This window comes from Panthera tigris, chromosome B1 (assembly GCF_018350195.1).
Source record: "Panthera tigris isolate Pti1 chromosome B1, P.tigris_Pti1_mat1.1, whole genome shotgun sequence".
Lineage (NCBI taxonomy): Eukaryota > Metazoa > Chordata > Mammalia > Carnivora > Felidae > Panthera > Panthera tigris.
In genome coordinates, this window is record NC_056663.1 from 187,744,417 (window position 1) to 187,771,484 (window position 27,068).

A 27,068-nucleotide genomic window follows, 5' to 3' on the forward strand; every position below is an offset into this window, starting at 1 on the left:
TCTGGGACGTCTGACTCCTGATTAGAAACAGCAACCTGTCTACCTTGTAGTCCCAAGAGAATTTCAAAAGACGTTCCAAGGAAGAACATCATTAATTAGCAAATTGGGGTAGAGTCGGGGAGTGACCATTAATAGTTGTGAATGTTTAGGAAACAGGTAGATCCCTCCCTACACCCAGAGCTGAGGGTCCAGCAGCTGTCACATAGAGTGAGCTTGGCAGGTATCAGAATCTAAGGGAAAAAGAGGAAATCGAGCAAATGGTAAATATTTCTTGAGTGTTTGCCATGTGCCAATTTCAGGGATGATTGTGGAGTTTGGCTGGACATCAAGAAATCAAACTTGAAGTATAGGAGCTGAGTAAGAGGTACAACTACAGTCTCTCTTCTGCTGATAACTGGTAGAACCTTTGCTAATTCCTTATCATACTAGGGTCTCACTCTGTAATAGGATGTGGTACCCAGAATAGTAGAGTGTCAGCACAGGAGCAACAGAGAAGATGGAACAGAGGATGGAAAAGTCCTTTCCTTCAGGAAGGTTGGAGATACAACAGAGAAAGTTTACTGGAAGCAAGTGTGTTTGAATTGAGTTTTAAAGGCTGGATGGGCCTAGTGAAGTTGATAATTGGTGGAGGGCCACTGGACTGTACATACAATGGCAAGGGGGGTTGGAAATGGCACATAGAAAGAGGAGCAGAATGTTCTACTTGGGACACTAAAATCAAGCAAAATCCTACTGACCCAGAGAAGTTTACAAAGGAGACAGCACTTAGATGAATGTGTCCCTCTTAAATGTAGAAGGAAGAAGCCACCTAAATGGTCTGCTTTATGTAAACCAGATTTATTTTACAAGTTTAAAAGCTTACTTATATACTAATCAAGGAAATGAAATCAGGTCTTGTTTTGGTATTGAAAGTAAATTTATTCACTCGTTTGTCAGACATTTATTGATGTCCACTTACATGCCAGGCCATCAATTAGCACTCGGGATATCAAGGAAACAAGACATTTCACACCTTATAAGTGTCAAGGGCAGGGGAGAGATTTGTTTTGTGTGTTCCCACAAAGGCAAGAACAGCCTGGTTATTGGTTGATGGTCCAGTGCAAGAGGGTGGTGGAGATCTTGCCAAAGAGGGAGACAGAGCCGGCAGAGCCGGACTGGGGTCCACGGTAGGAAGTGTGTTTTGTTCCTAAGGATAACGTGAAGGTTGTAGAGGGCTTCTAAGCAGAGAAATGATATGATTTGATTTATGTATCTACTGGTTCACTGTCATCCCCCGTCACAAAAGATCTATCAGGTTTTTTTTTACCCGGTTCCCACTGATGATGGGGTCGCACATCTCCAAAGGGAAATAAATTAGTAGACTTGTGGTCAGAGCTCTACAATTCCATTGGAAGACGGTCTAGCCTAGATTTAAATGGATTCTCTTGTTATTGCTTTATGTTCAACACCTTCTGAACTAATTTGGAGGGGGGACAATATGTATGCATCGGCAGGCAAACTCAGGCTCTGGGCACTCCGAGTGGGCAAGCTGATGCTGAGCAGGGCAGCTGTGGCTCCCGACACCCAGAGTTGTTTCAAGCATTTACCAACCTGACCATCCAAGTGCTGTGGATTTTCCTTGATTCCTCCCCAGCCATCGGAAGTGCTCCGTCTATTCCTGGGTTAACATTTTGAGAACACACCTTGTTTCCTTTGCAATTACTCCGCTTGAGTAATTCTGTCCATTAATGTCCACACGTGAAAAATGTGAAGGATTGTTGCATCCCTGGGCATGGCAGCTTATGCTAATGAATCTGCATATCAAGGACATCTATTTTCTCATTTTCAGGGAAGGCAAAGGTACTAACAGGTGATTGCAGTGTGAATGATTTATGCAGAGCATCTATCTCCTCTGTAATCAAAGATGGGGAGCAATGAGAACAGAAGATTGTCACGCGGGTGCTTAACTCCGGTTTGAATATAGAAATTTCAATCCAGTTAACTCTTTCAGTGCTTTTCCCAATCTAAGGCAAAAAAAAAAAAAAAAAAAAAAAAAAAAGAAGAAGAAGAAGAAAAAGCCAGGAGATTTTCCCTTTACTACTGGAAAGACATACTCGCGAGATTCTATTCCCGCTTGCTAACGCACCATACACTTTAATGCAAGAGACAGAAAGTTTTGAACAGAAAACCTAAAAAACAAGAAAAACGGAGGGAAAAAAAAGGATTGATTGATTGATTGATTTTTTTTCCTTCCGGGGTCCCAACCCACTGCCTGTGATTGCCTGAGCAGATGGCTGCCTCCATACCCTGCCTGCCCAGTTTCCTGTGCTCAGCCGTGTGGCATGCCCGTTTCTCTCCGCAGACAGCATTAACAGCACCGATCGCCTGTGTTCTAGGTTTCCTCTACGCCCAGAACAGCACCAAGCGCAGCATTAAAGAGCGACTCATGAAGCTCTTGCCCTGCTCAGCTGCCAAAACGTCGTCTCCTGCTGTTCAAAGCAAGTTTGTTTGTTTGTTTTCTCCCCCTCCAAACTGTTTGTTTCCTTCATGTAGGTCTGCATGCGCTGCAGTTCTCGCTTCTTAAAAAAAAAAAAAAATCAGTATGTTATATTATGCAAAACCAAGTGTATTGATGTACTCTTGTTTACCTAAAGACCCAGGGGATCTTTTGCACAGTTAGGAGGCGCACATGCTGGAAGAGGGACAGCACAGTGTTAGTGACAAGAGCCTGGGCTTCAAAACACTTGGAAATCTGTGTGCGATCAGAGGGTGGGAGTAGACTCGGAGGGCTCTTGGGATTCCTATCCCCTGACTTGTTGACAGAGCGCACTTCAACCTGCATTACCTAATAGATTTCCTGATGCACGTGTATGCATTTGGTGTGTAATTTAGATAATGCCAAACCTCAGAAACATCACGACGTTAGAAAAACTACTACACAGTGGAAACCGTTGACACAGACACAAGTTATTTCCTTTGTCCACTCTCTCTGTGTTAGTCAGGGTTCCGTTGAAAAATAGAATCAATATATACCATGCATACACACACACGTATACATATGTGTATACACATATACGTATATGTATGCACATATATACATATACACAGAAACATGTATATAAAAGTGTTTATTAAAAAATTTTAGTATTTATTTGTTTTTGAGAGCGAGAGATAGAGACAGAGTGCAAGTGGGGGAGGGGCAGAGAGAGGGAGACACAGAACCCGAAGCAGGCTCCAGGCTCCGAGCTGTCAGCAAGGAGCTTGATGCGGGGCTCGAACTCACGAACCAAGAGATCATGACCTGAGCTGAAGTCAACACTTAACCAAATGAGCCATCTAGGTGCTCCCTAAAAACGTTAGTTTTAAAGAATTGGTTCAGACGCCTGTTTTAGGTGCCCCTAAAAGTGTTTACTTTAAAGAATTGGTTCACATGTGGGCTGGCGTGTCTGAAATGCATAGGGCAGCCTGGCAGCCTGGAAACTCGGACAGGATTTGATGTTTTCGTCTGGAGGCAGAATTTCTTCTTCCCCAGGAAACCTCAGTTTTTGCCCAAGGCTGTTCAGCAATGGATGAGGCCTGCCCACGTTATCTAGGGCAACCTCCTTTATGTAGAGTCAACTGATTGATTGCAAATGGTAAACAGGTCTGCAAAACACCTTGACAGCAATATTGAGATTAGTGTTGATTAACTAACTGGGTGCCTAACCTAGCCGAGTTTACACAGAAGACTAACCTTCACTGTCTCCGTCTTCTCTTTCTCTCCAGTTTTGTGACATTCTTAAGGAGTAGAAAGTAGGAGCTAGCCAAAAGTAAATGCTTTATTTATTTTGTAAGGTTACCATATATAATTTATAATAAGCCTTTACAAATATTCTGTTTACCAACATTCTTTCATGCACAATTTTTTTCAAACATCAAACAACTGTTAGAATGAGACAGAGAAGGCGGTGTTCTTTGACAGCTAGGAAACACAATATGAAGAAGCTGACTAAAACTTTTTCTAGGTGTGGGGCTATTATCCCTATCTTTGCCGGCTCTCTTTATATCCTGATGCACCATTTTATAGGAACTAATGGACTTAGTGATGTGAAAAATGAGAACACCCTAAAATGACATTAGTCTCCACAACACAAATGGAGAAAATATAGTAAGCACCTCAAACGACCAAATACATCCAGTCAAAAATCCCAGGATGAAAAAAACAAAAAACAAAAAACAAAACAAAACAAAAACCCATCTTATTTCAGTGGCATTGGTTAAACACAATATATCATGATAATAAGATTTAATTCACTTATTCATTCAACATAAATGTATTATATGTCAGTTCCTATTCTGGTTCTGGGAGATAAAGCAGCTTTAAAATAGCCCTACCCTACTAGAACATTCTGTGGAGAACAAGGGCAGGACAAAATGACTTTTATTAGTGACAATCTGATGTACATTTAAATTATGTATATTTAAATTATGGTTGAGATCCATTGCTTTGATCATTTTTCCCCTCATTGCACACGTTACACACACCATCTCACAAACAAAAACATAACGTGTCATCAGCAACCTAGAAGGCCATAATCCCAGAATAATGCCAAAGCCCTAATCCTCCACAATATTGAAGCTGCAGGCATTTTTATTGCCACCATTTGTCAGCAAATGTTTATTAGAACCATTGCTTTTCTCATATCAAGTTGGAATCAAAATTGCCAATTTACCAGAAATTCACTGCAAACGTAGTCATTTGTACACAGTAGACAGGTAAAATATAACTTTAGGATGGGTTCCAGTACTCACTTGGGAAGAACAAAATCGCCATGCCCTAATTGGTCTTCCTGCACCAATCCCTCGTAAAGCCATAACCCAAATAAACGTTCATGGAAAATGCAATGAACGTTTTAACTAAGCATGAAGGAAAAGTCAAGATGTTTCCTGAAAGGAAAAAATAAAAAATATAAAAGACTCCAAATAATGAGCAGAATAATTCTAAAAACTGATATTTTTATAAAAAATGGGATTTCAGGGGTGCCTGGGTGGCTCAGTTGGTTGAACACCCCACTTCAGCTCAGGTCATGATCTCATGGTTTGAGTTTGAGCCCCATGTCAGGCTCTGTGCTGACAGCTTAGAGCCTGGAGCCTGCTAGGATTCTGTCTTCCTCTCCCTCTGCCCCTCCCCTGCTCATGCTCTATCTCTCTATCTCTCCATCAAAAATATATAAAGATTAAAAAAATAAAAAATAAAATAAAAGGGATTTCATAAAACTGGCTGATATTGAACCCGTGCTAGACTTGGATTGAGACCCAAAATTCTGCAGACATATCTCCCTTTCCCACTAGCCACCCTCTCCTCACTAGCCACCTGTCACAAGAAAGCTTCAACATGTGGAAGTAGATTATTTGGAAAGGAGATCACATTAATTGCATTGCTATATCAAAAGGGTGGTATTCATGGATCCCTATCCATCATCGGACCCTAAGCAGTTGGGCACAGACTGAAAAGATGATATGAAAACACAAGGCAGATGGTGAGAGCCAGGTGCCCGGAGTGCCAGAGGACCCTTAGGCCACCAGGATGAAAAGCATGGGCACCAAATGTCTGCATGCCAGACCACAGAGAACCCTATGATGAGGTTTGACAATGCTAGTTCCAGGCTTGAATGAGCTGCACTGTGGCTGAGGGAATGAATATTCGCCATCAGATCCCATGCATCTTCAAAGCTAAACGGGCTGAAAGGTAGTTAACAAAGGGCCAATTGTCGTTCAAAATTCCATTTTATTTTCCACAAAGGCAGGTAAGAAAGCGTCTTCATTCCTCAGGCCAGGAAAGTGAGCATTTATCAATATTATGCAAATAACAAAAGAAAAAAATTTCCTACAGAAAGGGCCCTAAACTCCTGCTGCGTTATGGAGCAATTGGATCTCTATTTAAAGAACCCGAGGGGCACCTGGGTGGCTCAGTCAGTTAAGCATCTGACTTCGGCTCAGGTCATGATCTCATGGTCCTTGAGTTCAAGCCCCACGTCGGGCTCCGTGCTGACAGCTTGGAGCCTGGAGCCTGCTTCTGACTCTGTGTCTCCCTCTCTGTGACCCTCCCCCATTCATGCTCTGTCTCAAAAATAAATAAACATTAAAAAAAATTAAAAAAAAAATAAAATAAAGACCCTGAGAGTTTGGAGCAAGTCTAGGAAGACTTGTAGCATCATCTCACATCTGGTTTCCAGACAGACTCCTCTGTCATCATCGGGGAGCCACGCTGCTTCTTCAAGGAGACACCCATTTGGTGGTTGCCAACTTTGAAGAGCATTCTTCCTCACGCTGTGCCCAAATCAGCCTCCTTTTTAACTTTCAACCATGTTGGTTCCAGTCCAATGCTGGAGAGTAATCTGTAGCACCTGCTCCTTCCTCCACAGGATGACCTTCCTCCTCTTCCCCCTTCTCCTTCAGAACTGGGAGGGTGAGCGGTTGATTCACAAAAGTCACTCCTGTTCATGGCAGTAGATTTATAAAGTATAAAAAAAGATAAGAAATCACACACATACACACACACACACACACACACACACACACAAAACACATTCCTAATCCTAGTATACCCCTCTGCCTTGAAGTAACTGCAAATAATAAATAATATCTTTTTCCATTGATGTGTGTGCATTAATGATATCATCTATACCAAATTTTATCCTTCTCTTACATTGCATACTTTCAAAATATTAACCTTGTTATTAAAACTATATTGTCATTCTTAATGGCAGCACATTATCACATTGAAAAGTGACTATATCCTATCTTTGACCACATTCCCTGGCTTCTGAATATTTAGATTTTTTTCCCTTTTCCCTTTTTATCCCATAATATAAATAGCACTGAGATAAACATCTCTGTGTATACATCCGTGTATGTCTTTTAGATTATTTTTCTCCTGGATTTTGGAATTATTGGAGAAAAGCATTAAATTATGTGAATGCGAGCTTCCTCATGTATATTAGTAAATTGTTTTTTGCGTTAGCCTTTTAAATATTTAGACACATTATGCGTATTATTTGTTGAGGGTTTTTTTTTGTTACATGGATATAATATCATCAATATTTGGAAACTATAGTCATTTTTTTAAATGCAGACTTGAAATATTTGTTCTGCTGTTTGCCCTTCAAATGAAAGCATTAAAAGAAGTAGCACATGACACAGAGTTTCTACATGAAACGTTATTATAGACATTATTAAATTTTTGAAAATCAAACATATTACTCATCTTTAACAAAAGGCAAAAATAATAAGCCCCGACCTTTTTGTGTGAAAGCACACATCTTGACTTTGATGCTTGTCAGGCAGATATCAAATTCTAAGTGCCTTGGAAAGAGGTTGGGGAACAACAAACGTGCCTCTGAGAAGGAGGTGGCAGATCGAATCAGGACAGGAACTGAGGCTGGGGACACCTGGGCTGTGCGTTAAGGATTCGCTTTCAAGTTTTGGCCCTGTGCCCAATTTCAAGCCAAACTGTCCACTGCTCTTTGAGCACCCATCTCTAGATGCAGAAAAGAGCCCTAGCCAGCTATTGGTGGCCTGGTCACCTGCACCCAATCCCCCTCCCCGACTTTCTTGTATCATTCATTGGAAGCTGTCCACTTGCTGAAATTAAAATCAGCTTTCTTTCACCTTATGCTCCCCACCCACCATCTTACTAGCCACTAGAGTCTGGCCAATTTTCTCTTTGAAATATCTTTTAAGTGGACTTCTATTTTGTGCTAGGGCTCTTGCTCAGACCCTCGTTATGCCTTCCAAGAACTACTGAAAGAGGCAGATGGAGGCAGGGTGGGCTTTAATGTCCTTGTGGCATATATTTGAATTCCTGTTGTGCCTTCTACTAACAAAAATGGCCGGAGTTATTTAATTAAATTATTTGGCCCCTTAGTTTCCTTACTTGGTCATTTGTTTCACATTGTTATTATTATTATTTTGAGAGACCATGTTTTGCCCACACAATTCTAGGGACTGGCTTTATATTGGAGGATTAAGACACATTAATTCACTGCCTTCATGGAGAGTATATGGGAAGAAAGATGATAAACATGAAAACAAAGATAATCTTAGATGGTGATGTGTATTATAAAGTAAACCTGTGGCAAAATGATGGAAACTGAATGTTGGTAGAAGAGCTACTTTGAGTCAAGGAAAGCTTCTTTGATGGGGTTACTTTTGAGACCCAAAAACAAGAGGAGGCCAGTAGCATAAGGGTCTGGAGAGAAAGTTCCAAGGAAGAGACTAGAGCAAAAACAAAGGCTCTAAGGACGAAAGGAGCATAACTCATTTGTGGTACAAGAAAGACCATTGTGATCATCAGAGAAATGGGTTGTTATGGGATGAAACGAGATAATTCATGCAAAGTACTTAGTACATGAAACATCACCAGTATGAATATACAACAAGTATTAACTCAGTTGACAGTCCCAATCGCCTTCTGAGGCAGATGTACTGTTTTACTCTGATGCACTATTTTCCTCTAATGGCTGAGAAAACTGAGGCACAGAGAAGTTAGATAATTTTTCCAATCAACAGAGTTGGGATTCTGACTCCAGAGCCTGCTGTCTTCATCACTTTATCCAGCTGAGATTCACCAGCTACCCCTGATACTGATTGTGGAAGCCTCTTTAGGTGTGTAATTATAGCTCGGTTTCCTATTTTGAATTACAAATCTTCAAATAGGAAGGAATGGTGGGAAAGCATTAGGTCTGGCCCTCTACACCCAGAAACGTAGGTCGTACATCCCCGTTTCACAATGGAGACCGCTGTGTCCTGAAAAGGTTTTAATGACTTGTGAAGAATCTATAACTAAGAAGTTGGAATAAACGCACACCCCAAATCCTCTTAGTCCCATGATACAGATGCACTTATTGAATGGCTGCAAGATATAGGACTGTCATAGCAATAGAAGAACTCTTCCGGAAAAAATTCAAGGAGAGAGTGAAGGGGAATTTCTGTCTAAGCAAAAGTTCATCTTATTTTACATGTTTTAAGTATTTATTATAACAATAGCAACAGCAACAATAGCCTATTACAAGGAGTATAGCCTATTTTATATATGAGAAAACTGAGATCTATATAAAAGAAGAATTTTCTCAAAATAACAGAGCTATTAAAGAAATCTAAGAGGAGAGACTTGACTCAGGTCCAGTACTTTCCAACACTGAAATTCTGTGATTTAGTATCAATCAGAGTCCAGGCAGGAAACATAAGGCACACTTTAATAGGGCCATCAAAGGGAATTTAATGAAGAGATTATTTGCAAAGTTACGGGCAGGAATTGACCCAACGAGGCTGGTGAAACACCCAAGTCTAGTAGGAGTGAAGTCATCATTTCTGTACTGTTACCAGAGAGGAAGAAAGCCATAGCTACAGCTTAACAAGCAGAGAGGGTTTCACAATAGGGATTCTGGCCCTTGGAAGAGGAAAGCAGCCACTATAGCCCAATCTCCACCAAGGAGGGATCCCAGAGGGATTCCTCCTCTCTGATCTCCTGTTTGTGCTTTCCTTTGGCCAGAGGGTGAGAAGTTGAGATAATATCCATAAAGGCCAGTCTCCCAGACCTAGGACAGCATGTAGAAGGATAGAGAGTGGCTCCAGAGGCCAAATGGAGATTTTCCAGACTCTATGTATCTTGGAAGCCATGGATTGGTGATCTACAGGACCAGTATCAATTCTCAGTCATGCTGTTCTTCTCAGAAGTTTTGTTCCCAATTCCATGATAGGCTGACAACTGGCTGATAAAATCTGCTGGTATTCAGTAGACAATTTTAGGTTTAAGGACTTCAACTAGCTATTTCATGAACAGCTTACTATCAAGAAATCCCTAGCTCCTATACTCTGGGTAAGCACAAATACTTTTTTCTTAAAAAAAAAAATGCTGTCAAGTCTTTGGCTATATCTCTGTATCTCCTTATCAGATAACTCTGGGTAATTTTCTTTGTCTCTCTGTGCCCCAGTTTTGTTTTTGTAAAGTAATCATTTTCCCTATTTATTCAAAGGACATTATGGTAACCAAAAGATTACTTACTAGACAATAATCAGGAACCAATGCAAAGATAAAATATTAAGCACTCGATTTTATGTATTTATATTTATATATATGTTTTTATTTAAGTGCATTTCATAATATCTTCCCGGTAAATCTGGGCACCCCCATTCAATCAAAATGACTGATTCACTAAATGAAAGCTTCATTCCAGTGGCTTTTGTTGTTGGTCTGAACACAGGAGAGTGGATGCAACAAAATAATTTTGGGGCTAGACTACTCATAACCCAGAAGCCATAATCATCATATTACCTTGCATAATTGCAAAACATAATTTCCTAACTTTTACTTCAGATTTTGGTATCAAAGACAGCACAACATTTCAGTGTGTTTTGTTTTGCCTGGTGGCATATTGATGATCATGGAAAGTTTTAGATGTCTCTCTTGGCAGAAAAAGCATCAACACTTGGCTGTTGGAGAATTTGTTTTCAAAAAGTGACTTAAACTGCTAACATGCTGCCAATTAAAAATACAACAGTAACCTCCAGGAATTTTTTTTTAATGTGTAACTTCCTCACGATTAATTAACCTCATGTTAATTCTTTAGTGACTTTAAGTAAAAACTCTGACTGGACATATAGCCGGGAAAATTTTTGGAGGAACAAAAGTATAACTCATGAAGTTTTGTAAACTTAAGTTGCAAGGAGAAAGCAAGGTCCTTTAATTTTGTTTTATATATGAGCCTTAAAAATGTTATGTTCAAATACTCAGATGTTATTTTTATTTATTTAACAAGCATCTAGTACTTTCTATGTGGTTGGTACAGTTCTAAGCGCTTTGCACTGTTTAACTCATTGTAACTTAAAATAGTCCTATAAGACAGACTCCCTTTATTAGTCCCATTTTACAAAGTAGGAAAATGAAGGCTGAGAATCACATTATCAGTAAGTGGTGTGGGGGTGGGGGAAAAGGTTGACCCAGAAGTTGAGCTCCAGAGTCTGTACTTTACCAGTTCTCTAGTTACGTTCAATGTTCTGATTGGCTTTAGAGGTTTTTTTTTTCCCCTTATCTGCTCCAACATAAGTTAAGCCTTGTGCACCCCAGATTGTCCAGAGAAATGGTGGTAGCCCCTTGAATGAGTTCTTTCTGCTCTCTGGACCTTAGTCTCACCATCTACAAAGGAGAAGCACAGACTGTGCCTCAAGTCTCCTTCCAGGTCTAGCATTGCAGGAGCCAATGAGATGGCACCTTTTATTCCTGGCTGTGACAAATGGTGGATGCTTCAAAGGTAGCATAAAATTTCCTCCTTTCATGGCATTTCACCACCAATGAGAAGCAGGAAGTGGGAAAACTTAGAAATTCCACGTAACCCAGATTTCATACCAGTTGGCACTATCATTTACTTGCTGTAAACTATGTTTTACTAATCTGAATATTTGTCCCTTTTTTCTTTATTTTTTAATATTTACTTATTTTTAAGAAGGAGAGAGAGACAGAGTGTGAGTGGGGGAGGGGTGGAGAGAGAGAGAGAGAGAGAGAGAGAGAGAATCTGAAGTAGGCTCCAGGCTCTGAGCTGTCAGCACACAGACCAACATGGGGCTCAAACCCATGAGCTGTGAGATCATGACTTGAGCCGAGCAGAAGTTGGACACTTAACCGACGGAGCCACCCAGGAACCCCTGCCCCTGTCTTTTTTATGGTCTTTAATAGTTTCTAAAATTCTGTATCCTGATTATATCATTTCATCTTCATAAAACTCCTGGGAGAATGACAGATCACAAGGTTATACTCTCCATTTTGCAAACTAAAAAAATGGAGAGATAAAGTGGCTTATCCAAAGTCACATAAGGTATTTAGTAACAAATAGAAAGATGAGCATTCTTTTTCCTGGTCAATCATATATTTACCAAGAATCTTCATTAAACCATGAATGACTTCGTATAAGAAAGACAGAGACAGGAGTCCCAGGACAGCTGGTTTACTAGATTTCCTGTCAACGTGGCATACATTTATGGAGCACTATTTGAAAAGCAATACTTCCAGGAACAGGAGAAACTAACATTACACTTATGTTAACCAGAATTTAAATAAACACTTTAAGCAAGCAAACAAACAAACAGAATCAGACTTGTGAATTTGGAGAACAAACTGATGGTTGCCAGAGTGAAGGGGGAGAGGATGAGCAAAATAGGTTAAGGCAGATGGGAGACACAGGCTTCCACTTATGAAATTATGGAATGAATAAGTCACAGGAATAAAAGGCACAGCATAGGGAATATAGTCAATGGTGTTTTAATGGCGATGCATGGTGACAGATGGTAGCTACACTTGTGGGGAGCAGAGCATCATGTATAAACTTGTCAAATCACTGTGTTGTACACCTGAAAGTAATGTGACACAATGTGTCTACTATACTCAAAGAAAAATTACTAAAATTAGTAGTGGAAGGGAGAGGATAGATGTGGGACACACACTGGGAAACAGTTGGTACCACTGAGGTAAGACAGGAAAGGGGCAAAGTGATTCTACCAAAAGGATAATTAGGGGCATTAAGCAAGATGAGGAACAGAGAAGGTCACAAAAATGGGTTAAGATGATGATTTTATTTTCTACAAATTGGCTTGAAGTGGCTGAAGAACAAAAACCGTTCTTGAAACAAGCTTTATTTTTAACTGGTGTATCTTTTCTTTCCAGGTTACTTATATGATTAAGTCTGTTGCTTCCCACTGGATTTTTCTACTATTTTCTAACTGTTAATGTGGGCCAAAGGGGTAGAGTTATAACTATTTATAAGAAGTTACATAGAAGCTTAGATAACCAAAAGCCTTCTCTATTTTTTCTTTTATTAATAATTTTAGGATTGGTCACTCATGCACTTTCTAATAGGAGTCATAAATACCTATTTTCCATTAGCGTTGACCTAAGAAGTAACATTTGGGCTGAACATGAATCCAGTCAATGCCAGTTTCTGCCTGTTTCGTTTAAAAAGTGAAATGGGAGCCTAACACTTCAGACTCAATTTTACACTCCACCAGGGCTATAAAATACAAAGCATTGCTATGTTAGCTGCTTAAATTGCAGGTTAAAGTTTAACTTTCTTACTTTCGAATTGCCTTCTGCCAGTGGATATAGAGCAGCAAGTGTGATAGGCAGAAGTACTTTACACGAGCATTGGTCCGTCTTCGCTTCCATGCTTCCAGAAAAAAAAAAAAAAAAAAAAAGAACAATAAGACAAGTTCTGGGGCTAAGTAGGCAGAGGAACTTATTCACCTTTCAGCAAAGAGTTTGAGCCTTTGGGTAGAAAAAACAATTCCATGGTACATTGTAGTGTTCTCTGAATCTGCTCGACGGTAGACATTCTCCAGTGAGTGTTCCTGGAAGTAATAAAATCACATTTAATTTATCTCAGTGACAGTGAAAAATTAATGAACACTTTAGGTGAACAGATGTTAGAAGGATGAGTGGCAAAATCATCATCATAATAACAGAAAGCATGCATGTAGACTCCTATGATGCACCTTATGCTATGCAAATCCTTTGTATGTATTATTATATTTAATCTTTAGTTATTTTTCATTCAGTAGGAGATAGAATTATTTTGTTGTTGTTGTTGGCATTTACTCCCTTAGTGATACCACTGAGTTTTAGGGTCTTGTGTATGATTTATATGGTGATGACTCTGACATTTACATCTTTAGCCCTGACCATGATTCTCAACTTCGGACCCATATATCCATCCAGTCAGCTGACAACTCCACTTGGATGTCCAATTAGTGACTCTTCCATTAGAAGGAAGGTCTACATGAGCAAGGATTTTGTTGTTGTTGGTGGTGGTGGTGGTGGTCATTCTAGTGTCCATAGTGCCTTGAACAGTGCACCTGGCTCATAATAGGCACTCAATAAATAATTAAATGAATGAAAGAACGGACAAATTGTCTCTAATATCCACAACTATGCTAGACATTAGTGGTAACAACATAACCGGGATAGATCTCTTGTCTCCAGATGGTCACATCACAGAAGAAATGACAGATATCCAAGCAGGTCAATGATCTGAAGCACTCAGAGCTGAAAATAGACAACCATGCATGCTGCGTGGGAGTCTGAGAATGCCTTTGCTCTCGAAAGCCTCATCCACGTTGAGATGATCCTTAAAGAGAATAGAGGGAGAAGAGGAGAAAGAAAGGCAGATCCATGTAGAAAGAGATGGTGTAAGCTAGAGGATTAAAGTTGACAATGCAGGCTTCGTTCAGAGAATAGCAAATTGTCCAAGAGATGATGTCATAAGGTGTGTGGGGAAAAATGACAGGCAGTAAAGAGAAATTATTGTCTCAAATTCCATTCCAAAAACTGGTCCTTATTCCTTTGTTAAGACCAAACTGAAAGAGTATAAAAAGTCTATTTTATTTATTTTTTTAAAAATTTTTAAATGTTTATTTATTTTTGAGGGAGACAGAGTGTAAGCAGGGGAGGGGCAGAGACAGAGGGAGGCACAGCATCCGAAGCAGGCTCCCAGCTCTGAGCTGTCAGCACAGAGCCCGATGCAGGGCTCGAACTCCTGAGCCGAAGTCGGATGCTTAACCGACTGAGCCAACCAGGCACCCCTAAAAGGTCTATTTTAAATGCTTTCTACACATTATTTCATTTCAATCTCTTGACAGTCTTTTGCAGTAAGTCCTATTATTGTCCTCCTTTATGGATGAAGAAACTGAGGCATAGAGAGACTAAGGCACTTTGCCCAAGGTTACAGAGCTAACAAAAGTCAGCAAAGGGATTCAAACTCAAGAAGTATAATAACAGACTCCTAACTCCTGAAGATTCTAGAACAATGCTTCACTAGTAAGTGTGCAATAATTATTAATAATCATAATTGCTTCCCTTTATTGATCACTGTATGTAATTCAAACAGTCTCTCAAAACAACTTCATGAAATTTATATGAATATTATTCCCAGTTTATCGATTTTAAAATTGAGGTTTGGGGAGGTCAAACACATCATCCAGGATCAGAACTGATAAATAGACTCAGGAGAGAGAAATTGGAGCAACTAAATAATTTGCTAGAACGAGTGCTCCCAGGCACCTTTCTTTTTATTGTAAGGGTGGCAACAGATGTTTCTGTCATTAACACTCGTAGTTCTACAAACAAGAACAATACTATGATTGCTTACTATGTGCAAGTCACATGTACGAGCTCATTTAATGCCCAAGGTCCCCCTACACTATACTATCAGGTTAGATTTTATGCTCACCTTTATACCATTGAACGTATGGCAGATGTAAGGCACAGAGAGTCTTGCTAACTTATCCTAGTCACACATAAATGCCCAGATGACATGTGGACTAAGCAATTGGCCTTTCTCTAAACCAAGAACAAGCTTAAACCTAGAAGGAACATAGCATAACCTAGATCACTGCTCAGTTTTCCTAATGCTCTGTTTTAAATAGGACCATGACAGATAAATGCTTTGTGGCAGAGTTACTGGCATCCCTGATATTAGCCCCAAAACATCCCCCCGATATGCCGCAAGATATGCAGCAAGAATTTATTATTACTAACCTTACCCAAACTCTTTTTAACTCCCTAGGTAATAGACTCCAGCTGTTTATTCTCTACGTACTAAAGCAACACAAAACCCAGTAACATCTTATGAATCGAACATTATATTTTACGTAAATAAAATTTCTATCTGTCTAGTTCATACCTGATAATGAATGTTAACTAGACTTATTGTGGTGATCATTTTGCAAAATATGCAAATGTTGAGTCATTATGTTCTATAGCTAAAACTAGTATAATGTTATATATCAATTATACCTAAATAAACAAATGAATACATAAAATTTCCATATGTTTATTCTTCTACAATGGGTTTTAAATTAATGTTTTAAAAATGTATCACCTGTATATTACCTTCTGAAAAAAAGTAAAGAGAATAAAGCCTTTTCCTAATGACCAAGATCAAAATTTGGTCTTACTTACTATAATATGTGCCTTTCCAACTTACTATACTATAAGTTATTATTACTTACTATAATATGTGCCTTTCCAACTTTATGTTTCCTCCTGTGTTCTCAGCCAATCAGCTGTCACTTCTAGACTTTAGAGTCATTAAACTTGGGTTTAAGTCCTCACTTATAGCTTCCAACTTCTATGTCCTTTGTAAGTTGCAACGTTTCTTCCAACACTGATTTCCCTCATCCATAAAAGCAGGGTGACAATATTTGTGCATAGAGTAACCGTGAGGTTTAGCAATAATAATGAAACTGAAAATAATTTTGTTTACTACAAAGTACCAGCTGTCAAATGTTAGGTATTATTATTGTGACTCTGGGCTTCTTTTAGTTTGCACTCTCCCATCCTATCCCCAGCTGCTTCCAATGTGGAGTTAGAAGCGTATTCAAATTGTGGCTATAATAAGCATGGGGACATCCTTAATGAGATAGGACTTGTGACAGGCATGTGGCAAATTGCTGTACGAGGAGTCAAGGAGAGCGGGATCTAGGCCCAGATCTGCTGCCAATGTGCCCAAAGGCCTTTGACATACAACCAGTAGTGCTAACACTCTATATTTGAATATAAATTTACAAAGTCAAGGGGCCAGATTCAAAAGCTGTTCAATGTGAGGGTGGCTAGGTGTCTCAGTCAGTTGAGTGTCAGACTCTTGATTTCGGCTCAGGTCATATCTTGCCTCAGGTCATGATCTCACAGTTCCTGAGATCCTGCACTGTCAGTGTGGAACCTGCTTGGGATTTTCTCCCTCTCTCTCTCTGCCCCTCCCAGCTCATGCTCTCTCTCTCTCTCTCTCTCTCTCTCAAAATAAATAAACAATAAAAAAAAAAAAAGAACTTCAATTCTAAGGTAACTCTATTTTCTGCCTAGAGCCCCTTTGCTACTAATTTTCTGATTCTAGGTTGGGTGTGTGATTTCCAGATAAGTGAAGGATCATTCTCCTTCCTTTTCTTTGGCAGGCGGAACAACACAATAGTTACTTATGTGAATCCTTGCACCGGACTATCCAGAGTTCATGCTCTGGCCGTGTAACCTTGGGCAAGTTACTTCATCTCTCTGTGCCAGTGTCTTCATCTGTCGAACAGAATTTAGTGTCCATAGTGTGCTGATGGGGATTTTAGGAGTTAATATAAGTAAAGTGCTTACACAGAGCAAACACTATAAAAAATGCTGTGTTATTGTTATTTGATTTTAGAGACAAACTAAAGAAACTAAAAGAAACTAAAAGAAAGTCTGTCAAACTTGAAGAGAAAATTTTTTGTCAGGCCATTTTTAATTTGGTGAGCTATCATGGGCTTTCTTCATCTCTCTCCCTGTTTCACTGTTTTTTAAATTTTCTCTTGATCGTATTTCCTCTCAGCTGTTGACTTTCCTGGCTAGAATATCAATCTGTTGGGTCTATCTTTATGTGTAAGTTCAATCACATCCCTTGTTTCCTTCTTCCCAAACCCCAGCATTTCTACTGTAGATTTTCTCTCTGTGTATAATGACTTGCAATATAATTTTTACATTGCTCATTTACCAAAGAGCAAGTAAGACCCACCATCTAGGAAATCAGAGCTCCCATCATAAGGAGTCACGCATGGCTTGCTGCAGTAATAATATGGTTAACAGTAATAACAAGCGTTCCAATTAGGTGATTCTATTTTAAAATCTAAGCTTGTGTGAAGAGTTATTATTTATGTTTCTAAATAAGGTAGAGAGAATCCATTCATAAGTTCTGTGAAAAATATCTCCAGCCATTTACCTCTGAGTAGTTATATTTTATAAGTGCTTGAATTCGGTCATGAAATTGGAGAGTGATTCAAGCTCTCCTGGAACGGAGATTTCAGTGTCATTGCCCACAACTACCTCTAACAGAAGACATTCAAACTAATTGGCCATTTTGAAAATACTTTTCCTTTCCTATCTGATATATATTTATGTAAATGTTGAATAGTATAAAGTACTAATTATAAAGGGCTTTCTTGGTCCCAACAGCTTTTCAGGGCCAGAACTGAATAAACACATGTCTGACTAACAAAAATTGGGGGGATTCTAGTTGTTCAGGGTGGTCTGGGATGTGCTAGGCCTCCCACAGTGTTTTGGGTGGATTGATTGCTTTCTACTCCTGGTCTGTGCTCCATTAGCTTGGAGTTAATTGCTCATGTACTCTGCATGTGCAACTGAAAATAGCTCTGGGTGGGTGGATAGGTGTGTGGTCATGGACGCAGCAAGAGTCAGGAGGCTCCCAGATCTTCCTTTTTTTGAGATAAAGCATTTAATGTTGGCAAGGTTTAAACAGTTGCTTACAGCACTTGTCCCAGGTTTGAACTCCCCAGCCGGGGAAGTCAAATGATTGAACAGAAAATAGGAAGACAGGTTTGTGTCAGATCTCACCTCCCCCACTTATCAGCTCTGCGGACTTCAGCAAATTCCTTAATCCTGAAAACCAGTTTCCTCAACTGAGTACAACGCCGGCCCCTCTGATACTGTGAAGGTTGGAGCTAAGGAATGGAGCGCTGGTGTATATGGCATCCTATCAATGCCTGTTCAAAGTTTCAAAATAGGAAGAAAGAGAGGAAAGAAATTCCATCGGTGCCATGTGCAATAGCTTTTGAAATCTTCACATGGACAGCTTTATCTCTGTCCTGCTGGGTCACATGTGAACATTAACGAAACAATAGCTAACATCTTCTCCTTATTCTAGCAGGTCTCACAAATAGTTTCCAATATGTAATAGTCAAGAATCTTCAAGCACTATTTAGCATAAATCTAAAACCTGGAGTAAAAATCACCCCCACCTCCAATAACTGCCGCCGAACCAAGCTTCTGTAAATCATTTGTAACATTATCATTAGGAGGTGATCACCCTCATCATGATTTTATTGCCACGCTGATTAAGTCACAATTAAACCAATTTAATAAAGGGTAAACATTGGGAATAAAGACTCAAAGTTTACTTTTATACATGAGATAAAGCAATATAAGTCAAGCCAGCTGAATCTTTGGCTAGCCAAATCAATTTCAGCTCAAATAGAATTAAAATAATTTTTTTTAATGTTTATTTATTTTTGAGCAAGAGACAGAGTGGGAGTCAGGGAGGGGCAGAGAGAGAGAGAGAGGGAGACAGAATAAGAAGCAGGCTCCAGGCTCTGAGCTGTCAGCACAGAGCCCCACAAGGGGTCAGAACCCATGAACCGTGAGATCGTGACCTGAGCCGAAGTCAGATGCTTAACCGACTGAGCCACCCAGGAGCCCCTCAAATAGAATTTAAAAGTCATGGTATTTATGATTCATTTTATAATGAAAAATGGATACATTATGTAAAGAAGGGTCATGTTGTATTAAGAAATGGACCTCCTATAGATACATCTACTATGTTTGGGAGGCTTATTCATTGATTTCCCTTTTTTTTTCTTTTTTTTTTTTTAATTGAGCATCTTTAGTGTGCCTAACTAGATACTGTCAGACTCCTGTAGCCAGTGGTCTGGCAGGACCTAGGTAGAAGGAGGCAGTAGCCTCCCAGTGTCCATGCTATGACGAAACAAGTCTCCTCTCTGTGTGCCCAGCCTGGGATCTAAACCAACTTTCCGAATGGAGTGACATTGTTCATAAAATGGTTTTATGTCAGCATTACAGCCTTTGTTTCCAAAAACCTGTTGTAGGGAGGCAGACCTCACACTCATATTTGTTTGTAAAGCAAGATGTTCTGTAGTTATGTTCTGGAGGGTATGGTTTGATCTCGGGTAGAGTCAGGTTTGCATAAGTGTAGGTCGGGCAGTAATAATCTTCTACTGTACTGTAAGAGAAGTTGTGAGAAGGAGGAGAAAGACGCCTATTTTTAAAACTCATTCTGTAAATTCCAATTTCCAGCCCACCTGAGTCACGACCTGAGGGGACTATTTACTCAGACGTAGGACAACCTTGGCCCTGAGAGAGTTAAATCTAGGAAACAAATAACAAAAAGAGACAGCTGGGAAGCTCAAGGATGTCTGGGTTTGGGAATTAGTTGTCTGATTAAAATTAAATCTGTTAGAAGATTCATGAATTAAAATGCTGTTTGTATTCAGCTTGTCTCGGGATGCAAAAACAGCACAGAATTAGCAACTCAGCAAGATGCCTGCCTACTTAAATCTTGGCAGAGGCCTGAACATGATTCAGGTGGCTAGGGTCCCACCTAGTTCTGGTTTTAATCTTGGACAAACCACCCAGCCTTCTTGAACCTCCATTTCTGGGCAGCCAAATGTGTCAAAGCAAACAGACTTTTCGGTGTTTTTCCACCTCTGAGACAGCATCCCTTCCACACCTATTCTCTTTGTTTCTAAATCAGTACAGTTTCAACAGCCACCATGGTGATCTCTCGAAGGCGCTCAGACATGTTTCCCCTGAGGTATGGGGGGTTCACTGGCAGCCTGAAACATTTTTCTGCTAGGATTTTAGACCAAAATATGTAACTGTTGCCATCTCTAAAACCAGGGATCAAATCCCAGCTCTGTCCCTTACTAGCTATGTGACCCTGAGTAAGTTACTTAAGCTCTGTAAGTCCCAGTTTATTCCTTGTAAAATAAGGGCGAGAATAGGTCTCCCACAGCATTTTCATCAGTATTTAAATGAGATGATACACAGTCAGACTTAGAGCAAAAGCTCTCTGTAGAGTCATGATTTTTATTAACAATCTCAGCAGAATGCTTAAAAAGTTGGACTTTAAGGTGCTAAAGACACCTGTGTGCCTCATGACTAACCAGTGATTTGACCTTGAACAAGTTAGACCTTCTAAACCATAGTTTTCTCATCTATAAAACGGGGATGCAGATCCCTCTTTTGAAGGGTGTTGCAAAGATTGGATGATATCATTGGCTGCCCGACTGTCTCGTGCTCACTGAGCAAACTTTGCGGGTAACAAGACCCGCTTTTATTAGTGTTGTGGATCATTTGAATATATGTGGGTGTATCCGTTTCCTAGGACTAGCATAACAGACCGCCACTGACTGGAGGGCTTGAACAGCACACTTATGTTCTCACAGTGCTGGAGGCTGCAAGTCCAAAATCAAGACGCCTGCAGACTTGGTTTCTCCTGACACCTCTCCCACTGGCTTGCAGATGGCTGCTTCCTTGCTGTGCTCGCAACGGCCTTTCCTGTGTGTGTGTATATTCCTGGTGTCTCTCTCTCTTCTTATAAAGACACCAGTTACATTGGATCAGGGTCCCCATGACCCCATTTAATGTTAACACTGCCTTAAAAGCTATATCTCTAGGGGCACCTGGGTGGCTCAGTTGGCTGAGTGTCCGACTTTGGCTCAGGTCATGATCTCTCACCGTTCGTGAGTTCAAGGCCCACGTCAGACTTTGCCCTGATGTTGGGGAGCCTGCTTCAGATTCTGTCTCCCTGTCTCTCTGTCCCTCTGCTAGCTCACACCCACTCTCTATCTCAAAATTAAATAAACATTAAAAAAAAAAACTTTTAAAAGCTGTGTCTGTACATACAGCCATATTGGAGGTTAAGCCTTCAACATACAAATTTTAAGGGGACACAATTCAACCCACAATGGGGCCAGAAGTCAGAATGCTGGGATTAAGGAGAAAGCCGGAGTTAGAAAATGGGCCCAGTGGACCTAGACCACTTTTCTGAGACATTTGACAGTGCAGAAAGGAGAGGAGAAAAAAAAAAAAGGTTATTTTTATCATTGTTACTTCTGTGTTGAGAGAGAATATGACGAAGTAGAAAGAACATTTGACATCATGGATTTGGGTGTAAACCCTGTGTCTGTATTTCTCCTATGTGACATCTGGTCACTCATTTTTTCACCTCTATAAGACTATCATATGTGTAAAAAAAAATGGACAATTATGGGGTGCCTAGGTTAAGTGACCAACTTCAGCTCAGGTCATGATCTTACGGTTCATGGGTTCGAGTTCCGCATCAGGCTCTGTGCTGAACGCTTGCTTAGAGCCTGGAGCCTGCTTTGGATTCTATGTCTCCTTATCTCTCTGCCCCTCCCCTGCTTGTGCTCTGTCTCACTCCATCTCTCAAAAATAAATAAATGTATTAAAAAATGTTTTTAATGGACAATATATTTGAGGTTATTTTGAGGACTTGAATTATATCAATGGAGCACCTAGCCCATCTCCTAGCACATAACAAAGGCTCAATAAATGTTAAGCACTGTATTAAAATCCTCCCAAATGCATGGTCTTAAAGTGAACTCTGGAGAGCACGGCATGATTCTGCACAGGAGGGTGAGGAGGCTGGAACGTTCCACAGGTTTCACAGTCCTGTGCAGAATCATGCTGTGCTCTCCAGTTTGCCTGCAGGAATCAGCCATGAGGGAGTGAGGCGGTGTTGCTTTTTTAACTTATGCTGGTGATTGCTGATGATTTCAGGTATGTTTTTAGAGCCTGTCAACCTTCTAGATATAGAAACAGCCCTTTGGCAGGTAGGAGTCATTAAGAAGTAAGGTACCAGTCAGCTGGGAGAACAAGAGTCCGCAGGCAGTTGCTTCAAGTGTGGTGCTTTGAATACTGCGTGTGATGCCCATCCTATCACACACTTAATTCAATTACACTGACCCTCCGGCTGTGGGTTTTTTGTCTCAGTCTCAGCATCAGCAAGTCTGTGACAGCTGGAGGGAAACACTGTGTTGGTGTTGCAGTTCAGATTGCTGTGTGGTTACAGAGGCCAAGGAGTGAATGCACTGTTTTGTTTCTTTCCAGTGGAAGGGTCAGTGGGTCTAAGAGAAGGTTATGCTATGATTAAACGACTGCTCTGAAAATATGATTAAAAATGCCCCTGCTTTTGCCTATACTGTGTTTCTCAGAACAATGCGTGGTGAACACAGTAATTCCAACGAAGGCATTTAAGGTCTACCAATGGTCCACAAACCTCAGTTTGAGAAATGATTTTCTAGAGGGCAGCTAAGGTTCAAGAGGTTCCAGGGGAATAGAAACTTCAGTAGTAACATCATTTGCTTACTGATTCATTGATTCACCATACAATTCTTGAGTGACTATGGGGCATCCGACTCTGTTGGGTCCAGAGGATATACAGATCTGTAAGGCTTTGCCCCTGTCTTCAAGGGACTCACAATGCATAAGACAGGCATGAACAGGTCATAATGTCATGTTTTCAATGCTGTATGAGAAATATGTATGGTGTGAGAAGTCTGCCTAGGGAGCTACCAGTTCTGCATGGTGGAGCAATCTGGAAAGGCTTGAGAGGAGGGAGTAGTATTTGAATTAGATCAGTATACACACACACACACACACACACACACATGCACACACACACAATATAATTATGTAAATTATATTGTAAATGACACAAAGGAAGCTTACGTGAGAATATTTTTCAAGAAAGCAGAGTCTATCTATTATCTATTTACATTACGTCTGCTCCACAGCTTTTATTCCTGCATTACAATATTTATTTATTTACTTACTTACTTATTTATTCTGCAACTACAATAACAACAACACCGTCTAATTCATTGGATCAACAGAAATCTTAGGGAGCACCTCCTCGCTAAGCTCAGGACTTCTTGAATAGAATCAACCCATTCCACTCAAATGTTCCAGTGAATGAAGGAGAAAATTGAAGGAGCCCCACTTGGGCTTTTTTGATTTTCCCCATACAGCCCAATCTGAGGTCAATTTGTTAATGCCTAGCTGCCATTTCCCCACTACTTTCAGACCTTTGCACATCTTTCAGGTGCATATCTCGCTTACTTTCTCATCGATTTTATGCTTGTCAGCTCAAGTTTATTCTTGGGCTTCCCATCTTTTCATGTCCCACTTATTATTCTTATCCATCCGTCACTATTCTGCAGCTTTTCCATCTCACTGCTCCAAAATAATCTATTATAATATGAAAAGTACAAAGCACGTGTCTGATTTTATCCCCTCTTCCTCATTTTGACAAACACATCCATTCCAAGTATTTGTTTGATCACAATTATTGGTCTTTTGCAAACTTGAGGGAAGTCATTAGGACATCCCAACATTAGAGTTCTGCTGAAACTAACTTTTCCCTGCTATGTGATAGCTCTGCCCCAACACTGCATTTAGTGAGACAGGGCAGGAAGTAGGTACAGGTGTTGGTGAGAGGCAGCATTAAGTATCAAAATGGTGGGACTTTTAACAACAATGACATTTCCAACTGACACATGAGACCTGGAATTGGAGCGCTAGTAGCCTGGGTGCAGAGCTAATGAAAAGGAGCTCTTCTCCTGAAACTCACTTGTCTGAGTTAGGAATCCATAGCTAAGAGGAAGGAATATAATGGAGGCTAGCAAGTCATGGTGTCAGAGCTGGTCCTGGATACTTCTGTCCCTGGTGAGTTATTTAGCTAAGGTGTCGATTGGACTATGGCAAGAAGAATTTCTTAGGCCTCCATTGGGCCCCACTGCAAAGAAGGTAAAATTAATCAAGGATGGTATACTTTAAGACCTGAGCACCCAGATCCTAACATATTCCATCACCTCCCATCTTGTGTTCTACATAACTCTAGGGCAAATATGTAGAGGTTACCAGATGTGACTTGTGGGGAAAAGGAAAATGGAAAAATACCCTTTGGGGTCAATTGGGTTAAACAAAGTTAACCAGAATTGTTTACTGCAGATCCTCTGGAAAATTAATTTCCACTGTTTTGGTCTCAAACTACGTTAATATTTACAGCATTTCCAAAATTTATATGGACACAAAATTGTTTTTACATAGAGCATCTTTGAAAAATTATAGTGTAAATATAACTCACAAAGCAAAGTTCAATATTTTAGAATTTATTTCTAGCTATAGACTCCCCTGGCTGCAGAATACAGTCTAGCCAGAAGTTCCCCCAGTCCAGTCCATCCAGCACCCATGAAGACTGGTTTTATGCCAGTCAAATCGGGGGCTGGTTACTCTATTCACTTCAGCACCCGACCTGACTATTTGTATCCCCAAGCCAAATATTTGATTTCAGTGGAAACCTCAGAGAGTATTTCAGAGTCCCACCTCATAGTTGTGTGACACATAGGGTGGAACTAATTGTCATTGAACTGAAATTCCATTTTATAACCAGTATTTGTTATATGCACAAATTTCCGGTTTTAAGGTTATTCGTGACTTTGTGCACTTTTCAAACTGTAGTATAAAAATGCTAGTCTCGTAATACCTAATGATTAGAGTTTGTGGGGAAGAAAGATTATGTGGTATTGCCTTAGCTGCATTCTGTAAGTTATGGGAAATGTAAAGACTACTATTAGCCATATGAGAATCCTTCCTCTGGAAAAATCACAGACCTCCAGTAAATGTTTCATTGTTTTCCTGTGTTGTTGTGTGTAAGTATTGGTGAGCCATGACTGTTCTTCAGACTCTTTTTGGTTCTTCTCCACAGACAGCGTGGAAGATGAACTGGAGATGGCCACCGTCCGGCATCGGCCTGAGGCTCTGGAGCTTCTGGAAGCCCAGAGCAAATTTACCAAGAAGGAGCTCCAGATTCTTTACAGAGGATTTAAGAATGTAAGGACTTCCTTTTTGACTTTATTTTCACACTATTCTCAGCAAATATATGCTTCTGTGAGAGCCCCATCATATGCACATTTCGAACGGATCTTTCCTAGATATGAATATTGTCAATATCCATTTGGACTTTGAGTCATTTTGGCACAAGAATGCTCTACAATGTGGGTGGACATTCTTACTCAATTCAATTCTAAGTAGTTTTTTTTTTCTTTTTTGGCTATAATTACATCATTCCAATAAGCTTCAATTATTTCTACATTACTGAACTATAGTCTCATGTTTGACTTGAATCTTGGCTATAGATTAAGGCCCATCAAACAACACCATTCCTAGCATTGGAGAAGAGTCACTATAAGTTTCTAAAAGACCATGCTACCAATGACTCTAGACCACAGGTGTCTGTAGGTCATCCCTGCATCTGGTTCTTTGTGATCCAGGTACACCCATGATTCTCCTTTCTGAGTGAATCATCTTCAAAAGCGGTGATAGTCCATACATACCAGAGGGTGAGGGTGAGAGACAATGAATGGTCTGGACAATTGAGCAGGGACATACTCTCATTGAATGCTTGGTATGTTGTGTTCAGTATTAATCTAGATACTGTAGGTTATTCAAAAGTCAGAAAAGATATTCTTCTGTTCTCAAGCTCATGGTCTATAGGGAGAGAAGTCTTATCATGAATTTATGAATTTATTTATGAAAGCATTTCATCCTTAAAAGTATCAAATTGTTGTATATCAAATGGCATACATAGACCGACATGTATTATGTACTTACACATATATAAACCATAGTAGCTACAGGTACCCTTTGAGATCCAAATTAAATTACATTGATGCTTCCTCAAGTCTTCCCCCTAACAGCACCGTTACATGGCCTGTGGACTCTATAGTGTCCAAAGAGTTCTGCTAATTCCATCCTCTTCCAATCTGACCTCCTCAGTTGCTACCTCTGTCCATCCTCATGCAGACCAGATGAGAAACTCCACCTCTTCTATGGTATCTACACAAAAATTTCCCCAGGGAATTGGTAACACTGGTCGACTTTTCAGAATATTTTTATAGGGTGCCATCATGCATATTGCACACATACTTCCAGCATCTCTCTGACTCCACGGGGTCTCTGTCCACCCCATTTCTGCTCCTCACTACTCTCCTTGCCTGGGCATTCTAAATCTCTGTCTCCCCATTACTAATCTGAAGCCTGGTTCTCTGCTAACACCCAGGCTTTTGTGGGGGTAGGCTGAGTGGGAAGGGGGGAGATGTCACGGAGGTAGGCACTTGCTCCACACAGACGGGACTCACACTAAAAGAATCTTGATGTGCAGTCTCTCAAGATGACACATGTAAATCAACATGCATAAGGAGAAAGTGGCTTTGAAAATGAGGCTAGAGAATTATTAGTCACATCTATGCTGCACAGTTTGCAGAGAGAGCAAACACAAAAAGCAGCTGCGAAGACTACTGGCCACAGCAATCAGATACAGAATGGTTGTCAAATAAAGGAAAACTTAATCCAACCCCTCAGAATCCCTGCTACGTTATCACTCCACTGCTGTGACTGTAGGTCTCTCCATTTGGGGTCAGGCTGCCTT

At 40.2% G+C, this 27,068-nt stretch overlaps 1 protein-coding gene across 2 annotated transcripts in view; it reads left to right on the forward strand.

Annotated features, from left to right (window-relative positions):
* The window catches only part of KCNIP4 (potassium voltage-gated channel interacting protein 4), a 223,432-nt gene that overhangs the window by 89,580 nt on the left and 106,784 nt on the right, over nt 1-27,068 (forward strand). Inside the window, exon 2 of one of the 2 annotated variants that reach the window (XM_042982751.1) lies at nt 25,347-25,471. In XM_042982751.1, the coding sequence (XP_042838685.1) occupies nt 25,347-25,471 (125 nt within the window). Of the gene's footprint in view, nt 1-25,346; nt 25,472-27,068 lie in introns of those variants that run through there. The other variant, XM_042982752.1, reaches the window with a different exon arrangement.